Source organism: Sciurus carolinensis, chromosome 1 (genome assembly GCF_902686445.1).
Source record: "Sciurus carolinensis chromosome 1, mSciCar1.2, whole genome shotgun sequence".
Classification (NCBI taxonomy): Eukaryota; Metazoa; Chordata; class Mammalia; order Rodentia; family Sciuridae; genus Sciurus; species Sciurus carolinensis.
This window is the reverse complement of record NC_062213.1, coordinates 162,236,117-162,255,342: the sequence shown is the minus strand read 5'-3', so window position 1 is coordinate 162,255,342 and position 19,226 is coordinate 162,236,117. Positions and strand designations below refer to the sequence as shown.

The 19,226-nt window shown below is 32.5% G+C and overlaps 1 protein-coding gene and 1 pseudogene across 4 annotated transcripts in view; one reads left to right on the top strand and one right to left on the bottom strand.

The window, feature by feature from the left end:
• The window catches only part of Mysm1 (Myb like, SWIRM and MPN domains 1), a 40,255-nt gene that overhangs the window by 16,095 nt on the left and 4,934 nt on the right, over positions 1 to 19,226 (bottom strand). For 2 of the 4 annotated variants that reach the window (XM_047549774.1, XM_047549769.1), the window contains exons 3-11: positions 18,358 to 18,428; positions 16,508 to 16,585; positions 16,394 to 16,417; positions 15,027 to 15,105; positions 12,179 to 12,277; positions 9,462 to 10,216; positions 6,325 to 6,455; positions 4,989 to 5,092; positions 3,498 to 3,575 (exon numbers count right to left, since the gene is read on the bottom strand). In XM_047549774.1, the coding sequence (XP_047405730.1) occupies positions 3,498 to 3,575; positions 4,989 to 5,092; positions 6,325 to 6,455; positions 9,462 to 10,216; positions 12,179 to 12,277; positions 15,027 to 15,105; positions 16,394 to 16,417; positions 16,508 to 16,585; positions 18,358 to 18,428 (1,419 nt within the window). Of the gene's footprint in view, positions 1 to 3,497; positions 3,576 to 4,988; positions 5,093 to 6,324; positions 6,456 to 9,461; positions 10,217 to 12,178; positions 12,278 to 15,026; positions 15,106 to 16,393; positions 16,464 to 16,507; positions 16,586 to 18,357; positions 18,429 to 19,226 lie in introns of all 4 variants that reach the window. The other 2 variants (XM_047549778.1, XM_047549783.1) reach the window with 2 other exon arrangements.
• Positions 259 to 1,678, top strand: LOC124982914 (S-adenosylmethionine decarboxylase proenzyme 1-like; annotated as a pseudogene).

Here is a 19,226-nt window from a genome sequence, read left to right as displayed (position 1 = left end):
AGCAGGAGAAGAGATTTAATTTAGTTGATTTTCTGTGGTGGATGGTTGTTCACAGTCTCACAGTAATGGAAGCTGCACATTTTTTTTTGAAGGGACTGAGAAGCTGTTGGAGGTTTGGTTCTCCAGGCAGCAAACGACACAAACCAAGGGTCTGAGGATCTTCACACTACCCCGAGATCTGAGTGGGATGTTCTTTTGAAGGATGTGCAATGCTCAATCTTAAGTGTGACAAAAACTGACAAGTAGGAAGTTTATGTACTCAGTAAGAGCAGCATGCTTATCTCCAAGAGATGTTTCATTTTGAATACCTGTGGTACCACCCTCTTGCTGAAAGCACTGGTTCCCCTGTTGAAGCATGCTAGGGCTTAGAGTGGGTCTGACTCAATTCAAAGCTTCTTTTATTCTCTTAAGAATTTCATGAAGCCTTCTCATCAAGGATACCCACACCAGAATTTCCAGGAAGAAACGATTTCTTAATGCATTTTTCCAAATGGAGCAGCATATTGTATGGGATGTACAAATTCTGACTATTGGTACTAGAAGACTCTGAATTTCCCAGAAAGTCAGGTAATAAGTCAGCCAGCTCAAACCCTGGAAATTTTGATGAGTGAACTTGACCCAACAGTTATGGACCAGTTCTATATGAAAGATGAAAGATGAAGGATGTCACTCATCAGAGTGGAACTTGTAACCTGATACCAGGTTCTGTCATTGATGCCACACTGTTCAATCCTTTGGAGTATTGAATGAATGGAATTAAATCAGATGGAATTTACTGAGTATTCCTATCACTCCATAACCAGAATTTTCTTACGTTGGCTTTGAAACAAATTTAAGTCAGACCTCTTATGATGACCTGATCAACAAAGTTGTGGAAGTATTCAAACCAGGAAAATCTGCGACCACCTTGTTCGTTTAGAGTTCTAAATGTCACACAGTGCTTTCTTCACCCCAGAAGATGGAAGGTTTTAAACATCTTGATTCCAAGAGTGCTATGCTCAATGATTACAATTTTGTTTTTACCAGTTTTGCCAAGAGGCAACAGCAACAGTAGAGTTGATTTTATTAAGGAAAATGAAGAAAAAAATACACAAAAAAGAACACACATAGAAGATGGTGCCTGTTTTCTAGGTTTTGATACTGGGAGCCATGCTTTCCATAACCACCACCCTGTAGCTACAGAAAGCCCTAGATGTAATGATAGTGTAATCATTGTGAAGTGTATGCATTATTATACTAAGGAGTCAGATATCTTGCATGAATGCTCTCTTCTGTGTTTAGGTATTCTATTCCACTCTTGCTGTCAAATTGAAGTGCACGTAAAAAAAAACTCTTACTATACAAAACTTTACAACACTTGTGAAAACATTCAATTTGGTTTATGCACAGTGTAATAGTTCCGCAGGTATTGTCCAAAACTTCCCACAGACAAGGACTTCATCCTCATTAGGTGTTGGCATCAGCATAACCATCTGGAACGGTTCTATAAAACTGCTGCCAGAATTTTATATTCAGTTCTTTCACTGTCTAGAACATATTCTCTACCAGTTTCTACTTCATATAATGTTTTTTTGCAAGAGCGATTAAATGACAAAATTAAATGTTTCCCACAAAAGAATTTTAAGCATCTCCAATGTTTACTGGCAGGGAGGACACATGGTTATAGACTGAGATTAGTGTGTGCTGACTGACTTGTATACCCTATGCTATGCTGTGCTCTTTAATAAATAAGATTAGCTTCTAATGGAGTACCCTGTATTTACTAACTTGCTAAGTAGTGGTATAAAAGGATTTTTATCACTAAGTAGATAAGTAGGAAGATTTAGCATATAGGTTGTCCTAGATTCATTAAGTCCTATCAGCTTGGATCATCCACTTTAACTTTTACTTTTAGTAGCCATTGCCACTAATTTCTTTTAATAGTGTACTGTAAATTTTGGTTCAAAGCAGAATCAGTGGTTGTCCACTTTAAGACTTGAGAAGTTCTATGATTCAGTGATACATGCATGTTCAGACTTCATATATTCCTATTATCATCTTCCTTCCACCAAGGTATTCACAGGATCAAATGAATGACTGCCCAGAAGGAAAACTGTCCAGGTTATTCAAATATTATTATGTAGCAGAATGTATGGACAGATTTAAAAAGCATTAAAATTCTACAAATATTCAGTGGGAAATGACAAGTAATATAGGCTTTCAAGAGTTGGGATCTTTTAGCTTTATTTGCGAATACTGTGGTAGTTAAGCAACTGAGAGAACAGCAAAAGTGACCACATTTTGTGTCTCTTGAACTTCAAATATTTCTTGATAATTTCTGGATTGATGCAGTGAAGCTTGTTCCTTGCGTAATTATAAACAAAACACATTTTTCAGTGTTACTAAACATAAAATCTACTTGGTTTGAAATCAAGTGGTTGGAACACTGTTTGACTTACATCTCAAGCATGCTGATGATGGAATGTTTCATTGAGGAAGCTTTCAATCACCTTGATCTGTTTGATTCTGTATTGAGCACAGCACCTAATGCTTTGACTTCTCTGTGAGGACCAATATCAAGGTGATTTTGTTTTGGAGCAGTATCCCAGTAGACTGGTCATGTTTGTGAGTCTTAAAATTTTTGGACCAACCCTATGGAACTTGGCATAGGTTTTGTCTTTCCTAACAGAAATATAAGTTCCTTATGGTAAGAAACCATGTATTACTTATTATTATGCCTACAAGAGTGTTCAGGTGCTAAGGTTGGGGGCAGGAAATGGAAAGGGACAACATTTATCTAGTATCTTATGCATGTCATCTTAGTGAGTACCTAATAGTAAGATCTTTATATATTTCATCTCATGTATTTCTTATAAAAATCCTTTCAGGGAAGTACTTTTAATCGAGTTTCATAAATTAAAAAAACACAAGATTTAGTGAGGTTAAATAGTTGCTCAAGGTAACAAAGCCATTGAAAACACATTCCTGCATTCTTTCCATTCTATTGTACTGGCTATTTACAACAAAGTATATATTTAGAACAGGTGTGTGCATGTGTGTACACACAAACACATTCATTGCCTGCATTTTCTTTCAAGAATTAGTAGAAAAAAAAAAAAAAAAAAGAATTAGTAGAAAAACATTTCAATATTTGTATTTCAATGTGTAACGTTTAGAACAACATTTTAACATTTTAAATCAGAACATCATTCAATAAGTATTTAATGAAATAGGCATACCAACTCTTTGGCTTGGCATATATTTTTGAGCTAGAGACAAGACATGTACAGAGAGAAAACCGAAGTGCTGAAAATAAGTCAAACTCCTAACTAACTGCACAAACAAAGCTTTACATTTTTGTGGCTTCCTGAAAACTTCTAGACAAACAAATTAACATGTGACTAAAGATGTCTATGTGTAAACACATGAAACAATTGTAATACATATGACATTAAAATATACAAATGTATATTGACAAAAAGTGTTCAGGGATAAGCCATGTAAAAGGTCAAAATTACCTCAAATGTTTGTCCTTCTAAGTCCTTCGCATCACACCAGTTTCCCCATGGATCTCGAACCCTTCGTCTCCTTGTACGCTATGATGAGAATACAATAAAGCAAAAGGTAACCAGATTAACTTGGAGAAATTACTGCACATTAATACACAAAACCAAAACAATAAATATCAAAACTTAATTTATCAATTTAAATATTATAATCTCTGATCACCAATGACTCACTAAACTTTATTTATGTTCAGTTGGTACTGTACTTAGAGATACATCAGTAATTGTGAGCTAAAGGTGAAAGCACTGGCAGCAGGTGAGGAGAGTGTGGGCTAAGTGATGAGGCAGAGGCATTGTTTAAAAAAAAAATAGTGATGATTTTCTGTTCTTTACTTGTATTTCTTTTTTTTAAAATTTTTAATTGTAGATGAACACCATACCTTTATTTTGTTTATTTATTTTTATGTGGTGCTGAGGATCGAACCCAGTGCCTCACACATGCTAGGCAAGTGCTCTACCACTGAGCCACAACCCCAGCCCCGTGTATTTCTTAATTTTCATTTCCGTTCACCATTTAGAAGCTAAAAACCTAGAATGAAAATACTTTTAAGACCAGAAAGAACCACCCAGGAAATGGCTTCCCTTTGTATTGCGGCTTTAGAAGAGACTATGAAGTTAATACAGTGAAAAATTACAGAATTTGACGTTACTAATATCCAGTTTTCAAACCTCAACACTGAGACCTTTAAGATGGATCAGCTATGAAAGGGCAGTATGACACATATTTCCAGAAAGAAAACATTCTATCTTAAGAATGAACCTAGGTAGAAGTAGTTTGCAGCCTCAATACTGAGAAAAATAGCACTGAATAATATTTTTTTTCCCATTTATTTTACCTATTACCAACTTTACCTACTGTCTTATAGGATACTTTTTGGAAAACTTGTTTTTAAATCAAGATTCACAAACTTTTACATATTATAAAATTCACTGATTCTAAGAATTAAAAAAAAAAAGGTTATTTCAAAAAGCTGATTCTTAAGGTAAGAATTTTTAAAGACACAAAAATAACAAAATGAAAGAGAAAAGTAGAACTGTAGTTTTTTGTTGTTGTTTTTGGTGGTGCTAGGGATTGAGCCCATAGTCTCCTGCATACTAGGCAAGTACTCTACTACTGAGTCACATCAGTAGCCCCCTGGACTGTGAAGTTTTAAAAAGACACATTTCTAAATCAAAATTAAATAGTCCCAAACCACTTTAACAAAACATTATGGTTTTGCATAATGTTTATCAATGCATTTTAAGGCTTTTATAGTTTGTTTTGACTCATAAATCACTATGAAATTGAACAGAAGCTAAAAAAATATATAGCTAAGGTAAAGTGCAAGAGAAAACATGTGCTTCCATTAAATGGCCATTTGTTAAGAGTTAGAGAAGTAGGCATACTTTACTAAACTGGTAAGGAGTAATGTAGAGGAATCATTTAGAAAAATGGTTGTTTACCATAGACTGCAGACGCTGGGCAAGCTGGTATGCTTCTACTGCATCTTTTCTGTCTCTGATTCGTACTTTATCAACTGGTTGTGGTCTATTATATACAGCCTGTTCTATTGGAGTTCAGGAAAGATAAAACAATATATTATTTTGTGAAATCCACTCGTTAAAGAGGAAGACACATCTATAAAGACTTTAGCTGAGCACTATGATTTTTATTCCATAATCATACATTTGATGTACTATGCTGTAGTTCCCAGATAAAAGTAATGCTAATTATTAAAAGGGAATTTCAGTAAAACAGATTTAGGAAATCAGTAATCTGTTTAATTTTTGATTCCTGAACTCACTTTGCTCACTTTGGCAGTCTAATACAGATCATTTTTCTTTTAATAGCTAAGGAAGCTAAAATGTCTTCATTTTCCTGAAAAGCTGATTTCTAAATATAGGGCTTTGGGGCAAATCAAGCTACTGCAATGAAAAACAGATCCCCAAACAGACTGTAAATTCTCTGCCTATATAAAATGAAATAAAATCACTATGAGTTTTCTGGTGAGTTGTCTCACTTTCACAGATAAGAAACAGAATATACTCCTCTTAAATAAACCATGGGTTTTAAGAGTCTAGTTACCTTATGCAACTGTGGCTATAAGCTTTCTTCAGAAAGTTTTGTTGTGTCAGCTCAATGAAAGGATGGAATACATTTTGAAATACACATAGAACTCAACTTTAAATATTAAAAAAAAAAAAAAACTGGGCAAAAGAACTTTCTTCCATTAAAATATTTTGGCACTTTTAATACATTTAAGGATGGAGGCTCTTAAATTATTTCCTTTATTTAATCATTACTATCATAATGCAGTACAGCTGGAATAACCCTAATCCAACCCTAATCCAAATGCTCAAGGCCAGAAGTACTTTAGATTTCATACTTTTTTCAGATTTTGGAATATTTGCATAGAAATGTTCCCAATGTCTTTAATTTTTAAGCACCATGTTGGCCTCAACCTGTATGTATAAATTTAGTGAACCATTAATAGACTTTTCGTAAAATTCTTTTACTTTTGTGTGACAAAGGACAATATTCTTAAATTATTTCTATTAGATTATTTTTCTTCTAAAATTATACCTTCAGTGTTCATTGTAGATCAAAAAGAAACACAGTTTAATCAACAAAAAAATTTGTTTTACAGCAAAATCTTAATTATATATCTATTCCATAACGTTATCTCTTTGAATTCTATATACTTAAATCTACTTGAATTCTAATCATCATAGAAATTAATGGGTACTATAAGGATAAAAAAATGTTGAGTAAAAGATGTTGTTGGGTTTTTATTTTTACCACATCCAAAATTGATTGCTCCTATCAACTCGAGGTATGTATGAATCCGTCCAATACAATTAACATCCCCACAGTTCTTCAGGCCAGGACGTACTGAGGTCTTATTTAAGTATTTCGGTTTGCATATCTCCCTAATTAAGAGATGGAAGTACAATTATTTTGGATAAATAAAAACATGAAAAAAGATTTCTGGGGAAAACTTTTATTATATGAAATATCTTAAAATTTTACCCGTCTCAATGTATAAATGTGTATAGCAAATATAATACATAACCCAAGTGCACTTTTTTCTGAAATCTTTAAAAATCTTTAAATGATACAATAATTTACAGGTACCTGTACTGTGTGAGCTTTACAAGTACTATTCTTTTCCCAATAAAAAAGTCAATAGATTCCAGTTACCCAGGACCTTTAATTTAGAAGCTTATTTATGTACTGATCCAAATTCAAATATAAATCTTTAAATAAAAGGGCACTTTGACAATATATTAAAAAGATTTAGCATTAACCCTACCCCCTTTTTTCAGTGCTAGAGAATGAACTAAACTCTCATACATGCTAGGCAAACATTTTACTACTGAGTTATATCTTCCCCTACACTTTTTCCAATTTTTAACTTAACATATTACTTAACTTCACCTTTTTGTTAGATCTTTTCACTATTAGCTATCTTATAAATATTTATATTTTTTATATTCATTTTTAATAATGAATGCAATAAGTATTAGGTTCTTACTCTCAGTGGAAACAGAAATAGATATTATAGGGGATTCCAAAGGAATCAAGATGATCCCCAAACTCCAAACTCCCTTCCCTGAACTTCACAGAATTTATCTTAAATTTGTGTATTTATCTGTGTTAAGTTCTATAAAGTAAATAAAACACAAGGTAAGAGAATGAAGAGTAACAGGCAAAGACATATCTGGGTGGTCAGAAGCCTCTCATTTCCCATGCAGACCTGAACTGAGATGAGAAAGCAAGAAACTCCATGAGCTGGAGGAAAGTAAGATCTAAGACAGAGTGGTCAGGTTCTGAGCCGGAACTATGGAAAATGTGAGTCAAGACTCCAGACACTGAAATCATCTTCCCCTAGTTGGACCTGGAACAAGTTCCTTGTCCTTTGTAAACCTAATTGTTCTCATATGCAAAATAAGGACAAAGCTGTCAAGAGGACTACAGAGGGCTTAAATATAATGCCTGGCATTTGGTAGAAATTCAGTAACTATATTGATTACTATTTTAATAAAAACAATCCTGTAAGCAGGGAGAGAGTCAATTAAATCTACTTTTATGGAAAGGATTTATCTAAAACAAATTTGGCAGATTTCTTTTTATTTTGAAAACATTAAGTCCTCTTTTTTTTTTTTTTTAGCACCACCTCCAGTCACTAACCAAAATTTCAGTTCTCTGAAAACAATTCATTTAGCTTACACACTGTACTGCTAAATTACCATATTTAAACAGCATTACCAAATTGGTTTCAAGAACTAAGGTAAATGACTTAGCAAACTATTGTCATATCATTTATATATCTACATAAATTATTCTGCCTTATTTAGAATCTAAAATTCAAAGTAACAATTTGATTAAACTAATATTAAGTATATATTGATCTTTCATATGGACATTTGAGGTAATTATTGTTCTGAAGTCCTTCAATTTTGGTTATCCATCCTCTTATTTCCAAAAAACAAAGGTAGAGACCAACAGAAAACTAATTTCATTGGTCTTTTAAAATATAAGGGCAGAAATGTAGCTCAGTGGTAGAATGCTTGCTTAGTATGTAGCCCTGAGTTCAATCCCTAATACTGCAGAAATAACTCAATAAGTAAATTCATTTAAAAAAATAGTGTCAATTAGGTAATGTAGAATAACAAAAAGAGTGATTTAGAGTTAAGACTTCACTGACATCTTTCCTAGTCACTGATTGGTTATATAATCAAAGACAAGCCCCTTAATGCTCTCCTGATCTCAGAATTGTTCTCTATCAAGTAAGATTATACCATCTGTCTGTTTCAAAGTATTACTCTGATGAAATCAAATGAAATGATGTAGGAAAGCTTTCTGTAAAATGCAAAGCACCACATAAATGCCAGGAGTTATTCTTCAAAGTATTCTTTACTATAATAGCAATCTTATCCAGAAGTTGTACTTTTAACACTTTAACAAATGGAAGATAATCATGAGGCAAGAACAAGAACAAAAATCCTCCTGTTGGAATATGTCTGTCTTTACAAGCCAAAAAAATGTAATACTGTCTGAGTAAAATGAAGATATCTGATTCAAGTTATTTGTTTTCTTTTGATAACATTCCCAGGTTACAGAAGAAAATTACTGCAACAGGATGGAAAGACCTGATAAAATGGAGGAGAAAAACAAGGGACACAGCCAAATCCCCACCCAAGGAACCTAAGTGGGGTGTTCTCTGTGAAGCTTGCCCTATACAATTCAGAGTTCTTGAAACAATAATAGTAATTTTGAATATTTAGTGATGACTTAACTGATAAGCCACTAACAAAAATTCAAAATATTTTTCGGTATTTAGGCTAATAAGGTAAGTATTTTGGCTTGTTCCCTATTCCACATAAAGTAATTCAATTAAAATATACTGACAATTTAGAAGGTAACTCCATGTTAGAAAATTCCTATATCCTAATGAAGGTGGATGAAGAAAGCTTTACCATTTTATGTCACAAGTTCAAGCTGGAAACATTTAGGACTGCTATTTAGGAGAACAGTTTATGCTATCTAGCTACAATTTAATGACACTATATTCCTCTGTCACCTAATTTTTCCTTCTTTATACTCAAGGTACATAAGATTTCTGGAAAGAAATTCTCTATGTACATCTTCCCAAGACTGCACCAAGAAGCTGCTTCTTAAAGGAATCATCAGTCCCTTTCTTTCCAGGCTCCAACACTCTGAAGAACAGATGGGTCATGAGAGCCATAGGTTAGTGTTTAGCAATGCTTTTAAAAAGATTCACTATGAGAAATGTTCAGTCTTGCCTCCTGAAATGATAACACATGTGAACACTCTTTGGATCACTAGCACAATTTTAAATTCTACATAGGTCTAACTAAAATACTTCACAGAGTATCAGGTTTTCAAAGCAGCATCTAAAATGTAATTCTTACCACTGATCCAAAATGTAATTTCTAATTTTCAAATAGCGTTCTGGTGTTTTAGCTTGGCGCCCCTCAAAAAACTCAGGAATTGCTTGTTTTTCTTCTTCCTGTATGACATTTCTATCTATTTCTACTTCTTGTTCTGGTGGCTTAAGCTCTTCTTCCTCATGGTTTTCCTCTGCCATTTGGCAAGAAGAATGAAAAAGCGTATCATTATCACTAAAATCTTTCTGAATTTCACAAGGCTCTGGAAAAGCACACTGCCTGGCATCATCTATTCCATTTCCACCTTGCTTGTCACAATTTTTAATCAGTTCATTGCATTTCTGATCATTTATGTCAGCTGAGTTATTGTCAATGTTGCTCTGTTTTTTGGTCCATAATGTAATTTCTGAGCTTGAAAGTGTTTTCATCTCTTCTTGTTTTATATTCTGAAGATATTCCCTGGAAGAATTACAAAAGGGAACTTCCTGGCTTCTGACTTCTTGACTGAATTCATGTGTTTTATTATTAGGAATGTCTAATGAGGTACCACTGCTACAATTCTTATGTGATGTCTGAGAAGCCCACTCATCCAACTCATCTGTGATGTCTACTTCTTCGTCATCAGATAACTTTTCAATTTTTACGGCATTCAGGTTGGGATCAGCACGTCCCCTTAAAAAGGATTGTGTCCATGCCTTTGTCCCTTTATCTTCAGTTTTAACCTGATGATCACTGCTGCTCTTCTGATTTGGAGGTTCTTTCTCCGGACTCCACTTTACCTTATTAAAAACCAGAGTAAGATACTCATATTAAGGTTTTAAAATTTAATCAACTGATACAATAAATAAGATATAATATTATTAAACTTCATACATGTTAATGGTACATTAGACCTTCCCTGTGCTTCTCCTTAATGGGTTTAAAGTTGCTTTTTAAATATAAAACATCACCATTTTAAATTCCCATATACAACTCATGATCTGGTACTTTTAAAATAATCATGATCTATATAGAACTACCACTTATTTATTTTCCCATAATAAGCTTAAAATAGGTGTCTGGTTTGGACTAACCAGAGGAAAAAAAACAATAACTTCCACATTAAGGTGTTCTATAAGATAGTAAAAATATTTATAAAAGCTTATTTTCAAAAATATCTGATAACCTCTGCTGATCATTTCTTACAATGCTAAAATAATCCTTTATTGGGAATTTATATCACATATTTTCACTCAATAAATTAAATCAATCTTTCATTTTACTACAGAAACTATTTTTTTGCAAGTTAGCTTAATGCAGCTTCAATATTACAGAGTTTATATGTTAAGCCATGGTATTATCTTCTATACCTGCTAATACCTGATAACATAAGAAAAGGATGAGTCAATGAGTAAATGTGAACTGAAACATAAATTTATATATTTTTTAAAAATCCTGTAAATGACTAACATATCAAAGAGATATGATAGCTCTAAGTAAGAGATTATTTATAGCTCCACAAAAGAATCCCAGGATCCTGTATTTAAAGTTAACTGGCTTACTATGTGGAGAACAAAAGGGTAGCAGGGGGAAGAAGAGATTTGGATATATAACCTCAAATACCATTAACAATCTTCTTATTTATTTGCAGCCTATATTTTGGGGTTTTCTATTTGTTTTGCAATTCTGGGGATCAAACATAGGACCTCATGCATGCTAGACTGAACTTTACAACTTGATTCCTAGCCTCCAGCCTCCTGTTCTTAATCTCAAAATTTCAGATAAAATTTTGCATTAGAGTTCAAAAAATTCTAATGTCTGTTGTAATATAAATGTATACTTCCACGCCACAATTGTAAGTACAACTTATACTCCAACATACACCACATATTCTAGTCTGAGAAGCATGGTGTAAGAATAATCAAGTTAAGCTTTTATTCTGTTCCTTATTACCTCAAAGTTGATGAACTACTTACTTCAAATTGCTTTGGTTAGGCTGAAAGAGGAAGCAGGTAATTACTATATAATGAATCCATTCCATTACTTACCACCTATTCCCAGCTAACACTAAGACAAATCTTGTATACAAGGTAGAACACATTAGTTACATTAAAAGAAAACATCAAATTTCACTTAAGACATTTCCAAGTTTTTATACTTGCATAGCTAGAGCTCAAGCACAACATGTTCAAAAATTCTAATTGTCAAACTAAACAGCTGAATACAGCACACATTACTTGAAAGATTAAGGAATTCTAACTACATCTTTCTGAATACTACAATTTATTAAAGTTTTCAGAAAATTCTCCATAAGAATTATAAAAACTTCATTACTATTAAACAGATTTCAGAATCATGTTAGCATTTATGTCCCCTAACCTGTAATAATAATTAAAAGTCTATGTAATACAAATGCTTAAAAAAGAAAAGATACTGTTTAGAGGAAAACAAGACCTCTAAGTTTTTCTCTTAGGAATATAATTTGCTTTATAGAATGTTTTTGAGTAGTTAATATTTTGTCCCTCAACTACAGGAAATTAAGTAGTATAATATCTAAATACTATTTAATAGCAACACTTGAAAAAATAGAGATATGCTCTATAGTGTTTAAAGACAAAGGTGTGTAGTGTTTTATGAAGTTAAAGTACTTTCAACATGAAACTTGAAACAATAAGACTTTAATGCTTACATCAGATAATTCTGCTTACTAATTTTGTTCTGAATATTATTATTATTAACTAGGACATTTACATTCTGCTTACCTTATTTTTAAAGTATTGTCTGGCATAACTCTTCACTTGTAAAACACTGCGACTTCCAATTAGCTTTGCAATTTTGGTCCACCTTCGACCAAATTTAGCCTGTTATTAAAAAGGAAAAAAAATTGCTTTTGATTAGCTTACTTATTAACATTTCAAGCAATGGTAAATTTGAAAAACAAGTAAAACTATCTATCTATATTCTAAACCACACAATGAAATCCTCTATAGACTATGCTTTTTAAAATCAAAACTCAGGCTCTCCCTTGAACCTGGACTTCTGAAAACAATCCAAAATGACTTAAAAAATTATTTTCTTATAATAATATATATGAAGATCCATCACTTGTATTATCTAACTATATGCATTTGCACTGCACATTATGATGTTCCAAAATCTAAGATGTCCTTTAAAAAGAAAGAAGCGCACAAAAAGGAGGTAGGTGACACTGGTCATTTAAAGGATCAACTGATTATGTTCTGCACTAATCACAGAGTTTTCAGAACATCCATTGGACCCCACACAGACACTTACTCTACACAGACAAGATTGAATCACAAATGAAGCAGACCTGCAACTAATGCCTCCCTCCTAGTGCCAAGGTTGTGCACCTGCTAACACTGAAGCTGCGTTAAGAAAAATCTGGGAACCTGAGGGAGCTCCCATGTTTTGAAGTAAGAAAAAGAACACACACAATTTTACATAGAAGGGATTTTTAGGTATCAAGTCTAATTCTCAATACATAAATCCTCTTTGTAATATCACCAACACAAAATACTCTATTTCTCAAAGTAGCTCAACTATTCCAATTTTCAAGAATGCTTATAAGAACATACAAACAAAAAAAGAAAAACTACCCACAACTGAGGGAAGCAGACCCCAGGGAAGATCTACAAGTCAAACAGTTAAATCTTATGGCAACAAATCATCTTCAAAGATCTGACCTGAATGGCAAACCTTAATTTATATACTTATTTCTGATATTCATTAGAAAATCTGACATATGAACAATTTCTTAAAACTGAAAGTACTTCTGAGAAAAATGTTAGTAATTATAAATTAATTATTGAAATCAGCACCTAGCAAGGAGCAGTGGCACAAGCCTGTAATCCCAGCAACTTGGGAGGATGAGGCAGGAGGATCACAAGTTCAAAGGTCTGCCTTAACAATTTAGCAAGGCTCTAAGCAACTGAGTGAGATCCTGTCTCAAAATAAAAACCTAAAAAGGGCTAAGGTGGTAAAGTGCCCCTGGGTTCACTCCCCAGTACAAAAACAGAAAAAAAGATTAGCACCTAGTTGAGACTAACTTAACGAAGAATTAGTTCTCTTTTGACGGGGGGTAAAGGCAATTAAATAACTTGATAGCACAGAATACTTTTGCAGATAGGAGAGATTTAGATAAAAGTATAATAACTGGGGACATTAGAGATTTGGACACCCAAAAAACTGGAGAAAGGACACTAACAATAGTAACAAAGAAAACATCCATCAACTTCAAAATAAAGGGATAGTCCGTTACCAGAGAAAAATAAGGAAAAACCCTCCTTAGTCATTCAGTATCATATAATTCCCTTTTCCTATGCCTGAGAAAATTCAGTGTGTATTCAAATTCTGTGGGTTAAAAAGGCAGGGAACACAACCAATAATTCAATGCTTTTTGTTTATGAAAACATTCTAATTTCAAATATCTCTTAATGTAAATAGGTATGTTTCTACATATTGCTATATAAATGAATACATATTTGCTTAAAATGGACAAAATAACTCAGGAAAGATATACAAAAGAGATGATGCTGATTACCTCGGAAGTGAGATGGAGCCTGAACACCCTATAACTAGACTGCACTTGACTTTTGAGCATGCAAGTGCAGACCCCAAAAAATGGTTGAAAACAAACCATTTCATATATATGGATATCTGGTCTTTATAAGGGGTAAAACATAAAAGCTGTCAGTGATCTAAAATAAATTACTGGTTAATTAAAGTTAGATTATGATGCAACAGACTGAAATCCCAATATAAGAAAAATCACCAGTACAGGAAAAAAACCCTCAACATCGTTTAGTATTCACAGAATTTACAGACATCATGGCTTTAACTAGAAAAACAGAATCACATTTCATTTCTCATCATCTGCAGAAACGTAAATATTTCAATTTGAACTTACAAATATTACATAATTACACAAATATTCTCTCTATATATCTAATTTCTTAAGTAATTTGTACAAAAAAGTAACATGTAACTTAAAAGAAAATATATAACCTACTCTTGAGAGTTTAAAGACAAATTTCCTGAACATTTTGTTAAAAATTTCTTCATATTAAGGAATGTTTTCAGAAATAGAAACAAGCATACATCTTTTCCCCATTACATAACTTGTGCACATTTAAATATATTTCAGTGAAACATTCATACAAAAAAAATAGTCTTCATATCTATGCGTGAAACACTTAAACAGTGTACATAATGCCAAATAGTTGAATTAAAAAAACTCAGCTGATCACCTAGCTTCACACATATGAAGCTTTGTTTGTTTTGAGAGAAAACATTAGACAACTAAATATTTTACCTTTTAATCCAGAGTTGGTGTCATGTATTCAGATAACAGCATAATTTCCTGGATTTTACTAATACCCAAAAAATGTTATATCAAAATACTGATTTGAATCTATTTTAGTTGTTAGTTAAAAGAAATTCTCTTGTACTACACTATAAACATCATTACAGAAAAACTCATGTTGCTATATATGTAGTTAAAAACTCTGATCTCTACAAATTTATCTTATAACTCTATCAATATTTGCTTTTAGAATCATTTTACTATAAATTAAAAATTGCTCTATTTACCAGCCCTTGTTCAAACAGCTCTTTTTCTTCTATCGTCCACTTTACTGAGTAACTGGCTGGTTTTGTAGGAGAGTGTACCCTGAGGGGAAAAAGAGGAATTGCAAAAAAATTTCTGAAATGGAACATTCCATATGTATGCAACTAAAGATTATAGATAGCCACGGGCTAAAGTGAGTCAAAAGAATTAAAAAATAAAACAAAAGTAGAAGGCTGCAGCCCCTACCTGGGGGGCTGTTGTCTATCTCTACTAAGGATGATAGGAGTCCCAGAAGATAAAAGCCCTGAATCTGAGTGAGGATAAAACTAAAGATATCAAAAGAAGTCAATGTAATAACTAACAAAACAGGCCTCTTAGACTCAATACAAAGCAGCAGGTGTTAATACATTCCCCAGTTCTAATGGTATGTGAGAGTTTAAAATAGTTCCAGAAATATCTCTGGTTTATTATTGTGTAAAACCATATAAATATTGAGCCAGAAAAGAAGTTGCAAAACCATGACATTACACTTACTGCTTTTAAAACCATCTTAAGAAATTAAAAATAAAATGCTAATGAAGCTAATTCAATCAAGTCATTAATCCTTCTATTAATTTCACTTTGTTGTTGTTTATTCAGCAAAATACAAAAGTCAAAGGATGCTCAGTGGTCAAGTTCTTGCACAATTACCACTATGTAAATCCACTTTTTTTTTGATACTGGGGGTTGAACCCAGGGGCATTTTACCACAGAGCCACATTTCCAGTCCTTATTTTTTTTTTTAATTTGGCTTTTTAAATTTTGAGACAGGGTCTCACTAAGCTGAGGGTCTCACTATGTTGCTAAGTATGGCTTCAAACTTGCAATTCTCCTGCCTCAGCCTCCCAAGTTGCTGGGATTACAGGTCTGTGCCATTGGGCTCAGTAATCAATCCACATTTTAATGAACTACAGACACTTAACAAGCTTATAAATGCTAAGTAATGTCAATTTTTTTTTTTTACAATTATCAGGAAAAGATATTTGTAAGATAAAGTTTCTAGATAATGCTTAAAAGCCATAAATTCAAATTAAATTTCTGCTGAAAATTGGCTAACACAACAATAGAAATCAAGTTAATTCATAATGTATTAGGTAACAGCCTTCTTAAATTTTCCCCATAAATCTCTATGAATTCGTCCTTCCCATAATTTGATGAGTTGCCTCTATAGGGTCATAAAATAAATTCTAGCTAATAACATACTTATGGCATTCCTACATCTGTACAAGAAACTGTTTTAATATTTATTTTATTTTTTGCTTTTCCTCAAGAGAGTTGTAATTTTTGAAAACTATCCCATAATTTTTTAAATGATCAAAAAGGTTTTAAAAATATAAGAAGAAGTACATACATGATTTTTGCTGTTTTCTGCAGACTGCACCACATGAAAAAAGAAAATAAGGAAGCTTGAGAAGAAATTTCTAAAAATGCATTCAGATGTTTAACAGTTATAAATTGATTTTACCTGTTCATTTGTTTTTTATTATCTTCCTTTTTATCAAGCCAGAATTTTCCTGGAAATGATTTTTTAGATAAATAATACCTGAGTGATTATTAAGGACACTGTTTAAAAAAGGTTAATATCATAAAACTTTTGTGTGACATATAAAATAGGCATCTATAGATTCATAGAAGTCATACTTGGTTTCAGGCAAAACCAATTCCTCTCAAAGACTTTTTCCAAGTCTGCAAAAATTATGATAAAAATATTCATACCTCAGTGCTGTTATCCGTGTAAGTTACATGTAATATCACACAATACAATGCCAGCACAAAATGTGCTACATAAATACTAGTTTCTCTTATCTTCCCTATTAAAAGTGAGAAGAAATATTCTTACTGTTTACATAATATTTTCTAAATTATATGGAGAATATAATAAATGAATTTAATTGGTTGCCTAAGGTAATATGGGAATATTTGTTTCCATATTTCTAAAGATAACAGAGAAGAGTTTGGCATTCTTCTCTACCTTAAGAAAAAGAACACCAAGATCAAATCTACCAAGGATCTCCCTCCTCAAGTTCTTGAAAGTAGCCTATTGCAATACTGTTATAAGTCCAAAATATTCTTTACTTAACAAATATTTGTTGATTATACACTATACGAGATACTATGTGAAGTATTATGAGTTGAGGACAAAAAAATAAAAGAAAACATTATCCCTGTCTTCTAAATACTTATATATAACTCTTACTCTCATTATTTGTTTCCATATCTGGAAGTGAACAAGTAACTACTTAAGTGTTCATTAATCTAGAATTGTACTGTTCAATACAGTGGCCACTAGCCATGTGACTCTTGAGTACTTGAACCATGCCTAGCACAAACTGAAATGTTTTCTCAGGATACAAAGCACAAGATTTCAAACACTGAGTATGAAACAAAGAAAGTAAAACATTTCATTAATGTTTTCAAAATAATATTTTAAATGAGATACATTATTAAAGTTAGATATATATATATATAAATGATATATTATCAAAATTAATTTTATCTGTTTTAGTTTTAAATGAGTCTACTAAGAAATTTTACATTATATGTGCCTCTCACTGAATTGCAATAATTGAGGCTATAACTGCAATGTTTGGGAAATGTTAAAAAATAAGAAAGCCTATAAGAAGTTAACCTGATAAATCAACACAGCAGTAATTGGGATGAATTAATAATAATTATTAACTTAATAATCTTTATAAGTAATAATATCAGAAAACATTTTGTTTAACCTTCCCATTTAACATATAAGAAAACTGAGTCCCAAAGTGAAATTACCAATATCACACACAGATGAAAACAATGAGGAAAAAAGGCTAGTGGCTGGACCACGGATAAGAAGCCACAACTTTGGGAGGAAAATATTCATTCTACAGCATTTGTTTTGTGTTTTGTACTTAAGATTCTTCCCACATAACACCTGTCAATTATAGAGTAAAAAGTAAGAACTTTTACATATTCTAATTTTGAGTCCTTAGAAAAATGAACATCTCTTAGTTTTAGCTTATGTAACTTTGTAAAATGGAAAATGGAAACTTGGACTTCAGGTTTTAATTGACTTAAATATTGTATAAGTTCAGTTCAATACTCACATACCACACAGAGTTAGCTGACAAAATAGGAAGTTGGATGTCAGACTAAGCAATAAAACAGAACTTGAAGAATAAAATGATGCTTTTTCATAGCTAGGAAACATGGTATTACATGATATCTGTCTATGACCAAGTAATACCCATCTAGGAATTAGAGTGACCTCTTGTCATTTTTACATTGATTTTTTTTTAAAAAATCTTTAATTCCCTCATAATCACTAAAGGATACTCTTCTTCCAACAACATTTTCTCAATGACAGCTCTGTTCTCTTCACTGATGGTGCTATCCAGAGTCCAAGGCTATTAAAAAAAAAAAAAACAACCATATATGTGTATTTTTATTATGTTTTGAAAATTATTTTGCTTTGGTAAATAAAAATACATAATATTATAATTACAAATAATAACAGCTACTATTTACTGAGTGCAGACATCTTTGATTCTCACAATAACTATGAGATAATACTTTACGCTCCTCCATAGCACTGAGGCCTTTTAGATGGAAGACAAGAGACCTCAAACCATGTCAAATTCAAAGGCTCATGCTCCTCGCCACAATGAGAAAACAATGGCTATTATATACGAGGAGTTATTAGGCATCAGATATATTGCTAGACACTTAACCTATTTCCAAAACTCACAATTCTTTTTTCCCCTCAGCCAAAATCTCTGTTGATGATAATGCTTATTTTCAACTCCAAAGTTAAAAATTACCAGCTCATATATATTCTCCAAACTTAAATCCAACTGTTCACTCAAGATTTCCTCTTGGATATAACTGGCTTCTCAAATCTAACATATTCAAAACAAAACTTACCATCATATATCTCCACCTGCTTCTTCCACTGCTTTTCCAACATCATAAAACTAAGTCACTAAGTTCCTCCATCTAAAAACCCAGGAATTATTGTGGACTCTTTCTTTTCCTCAATATCCAAACAGCTCTACCTCAAAAATATGATTCGAATCTGTTCATGTCTATTTCTTTTATTACCAGTAGGGCCAAGCCACCATCATCAAACCTTGCTTAGATTACTTCAAGTGTTTCCTAACTGGTCCCTTTGCTTCCACTCTTGCTTCCCCTCCAATCTAATCTTC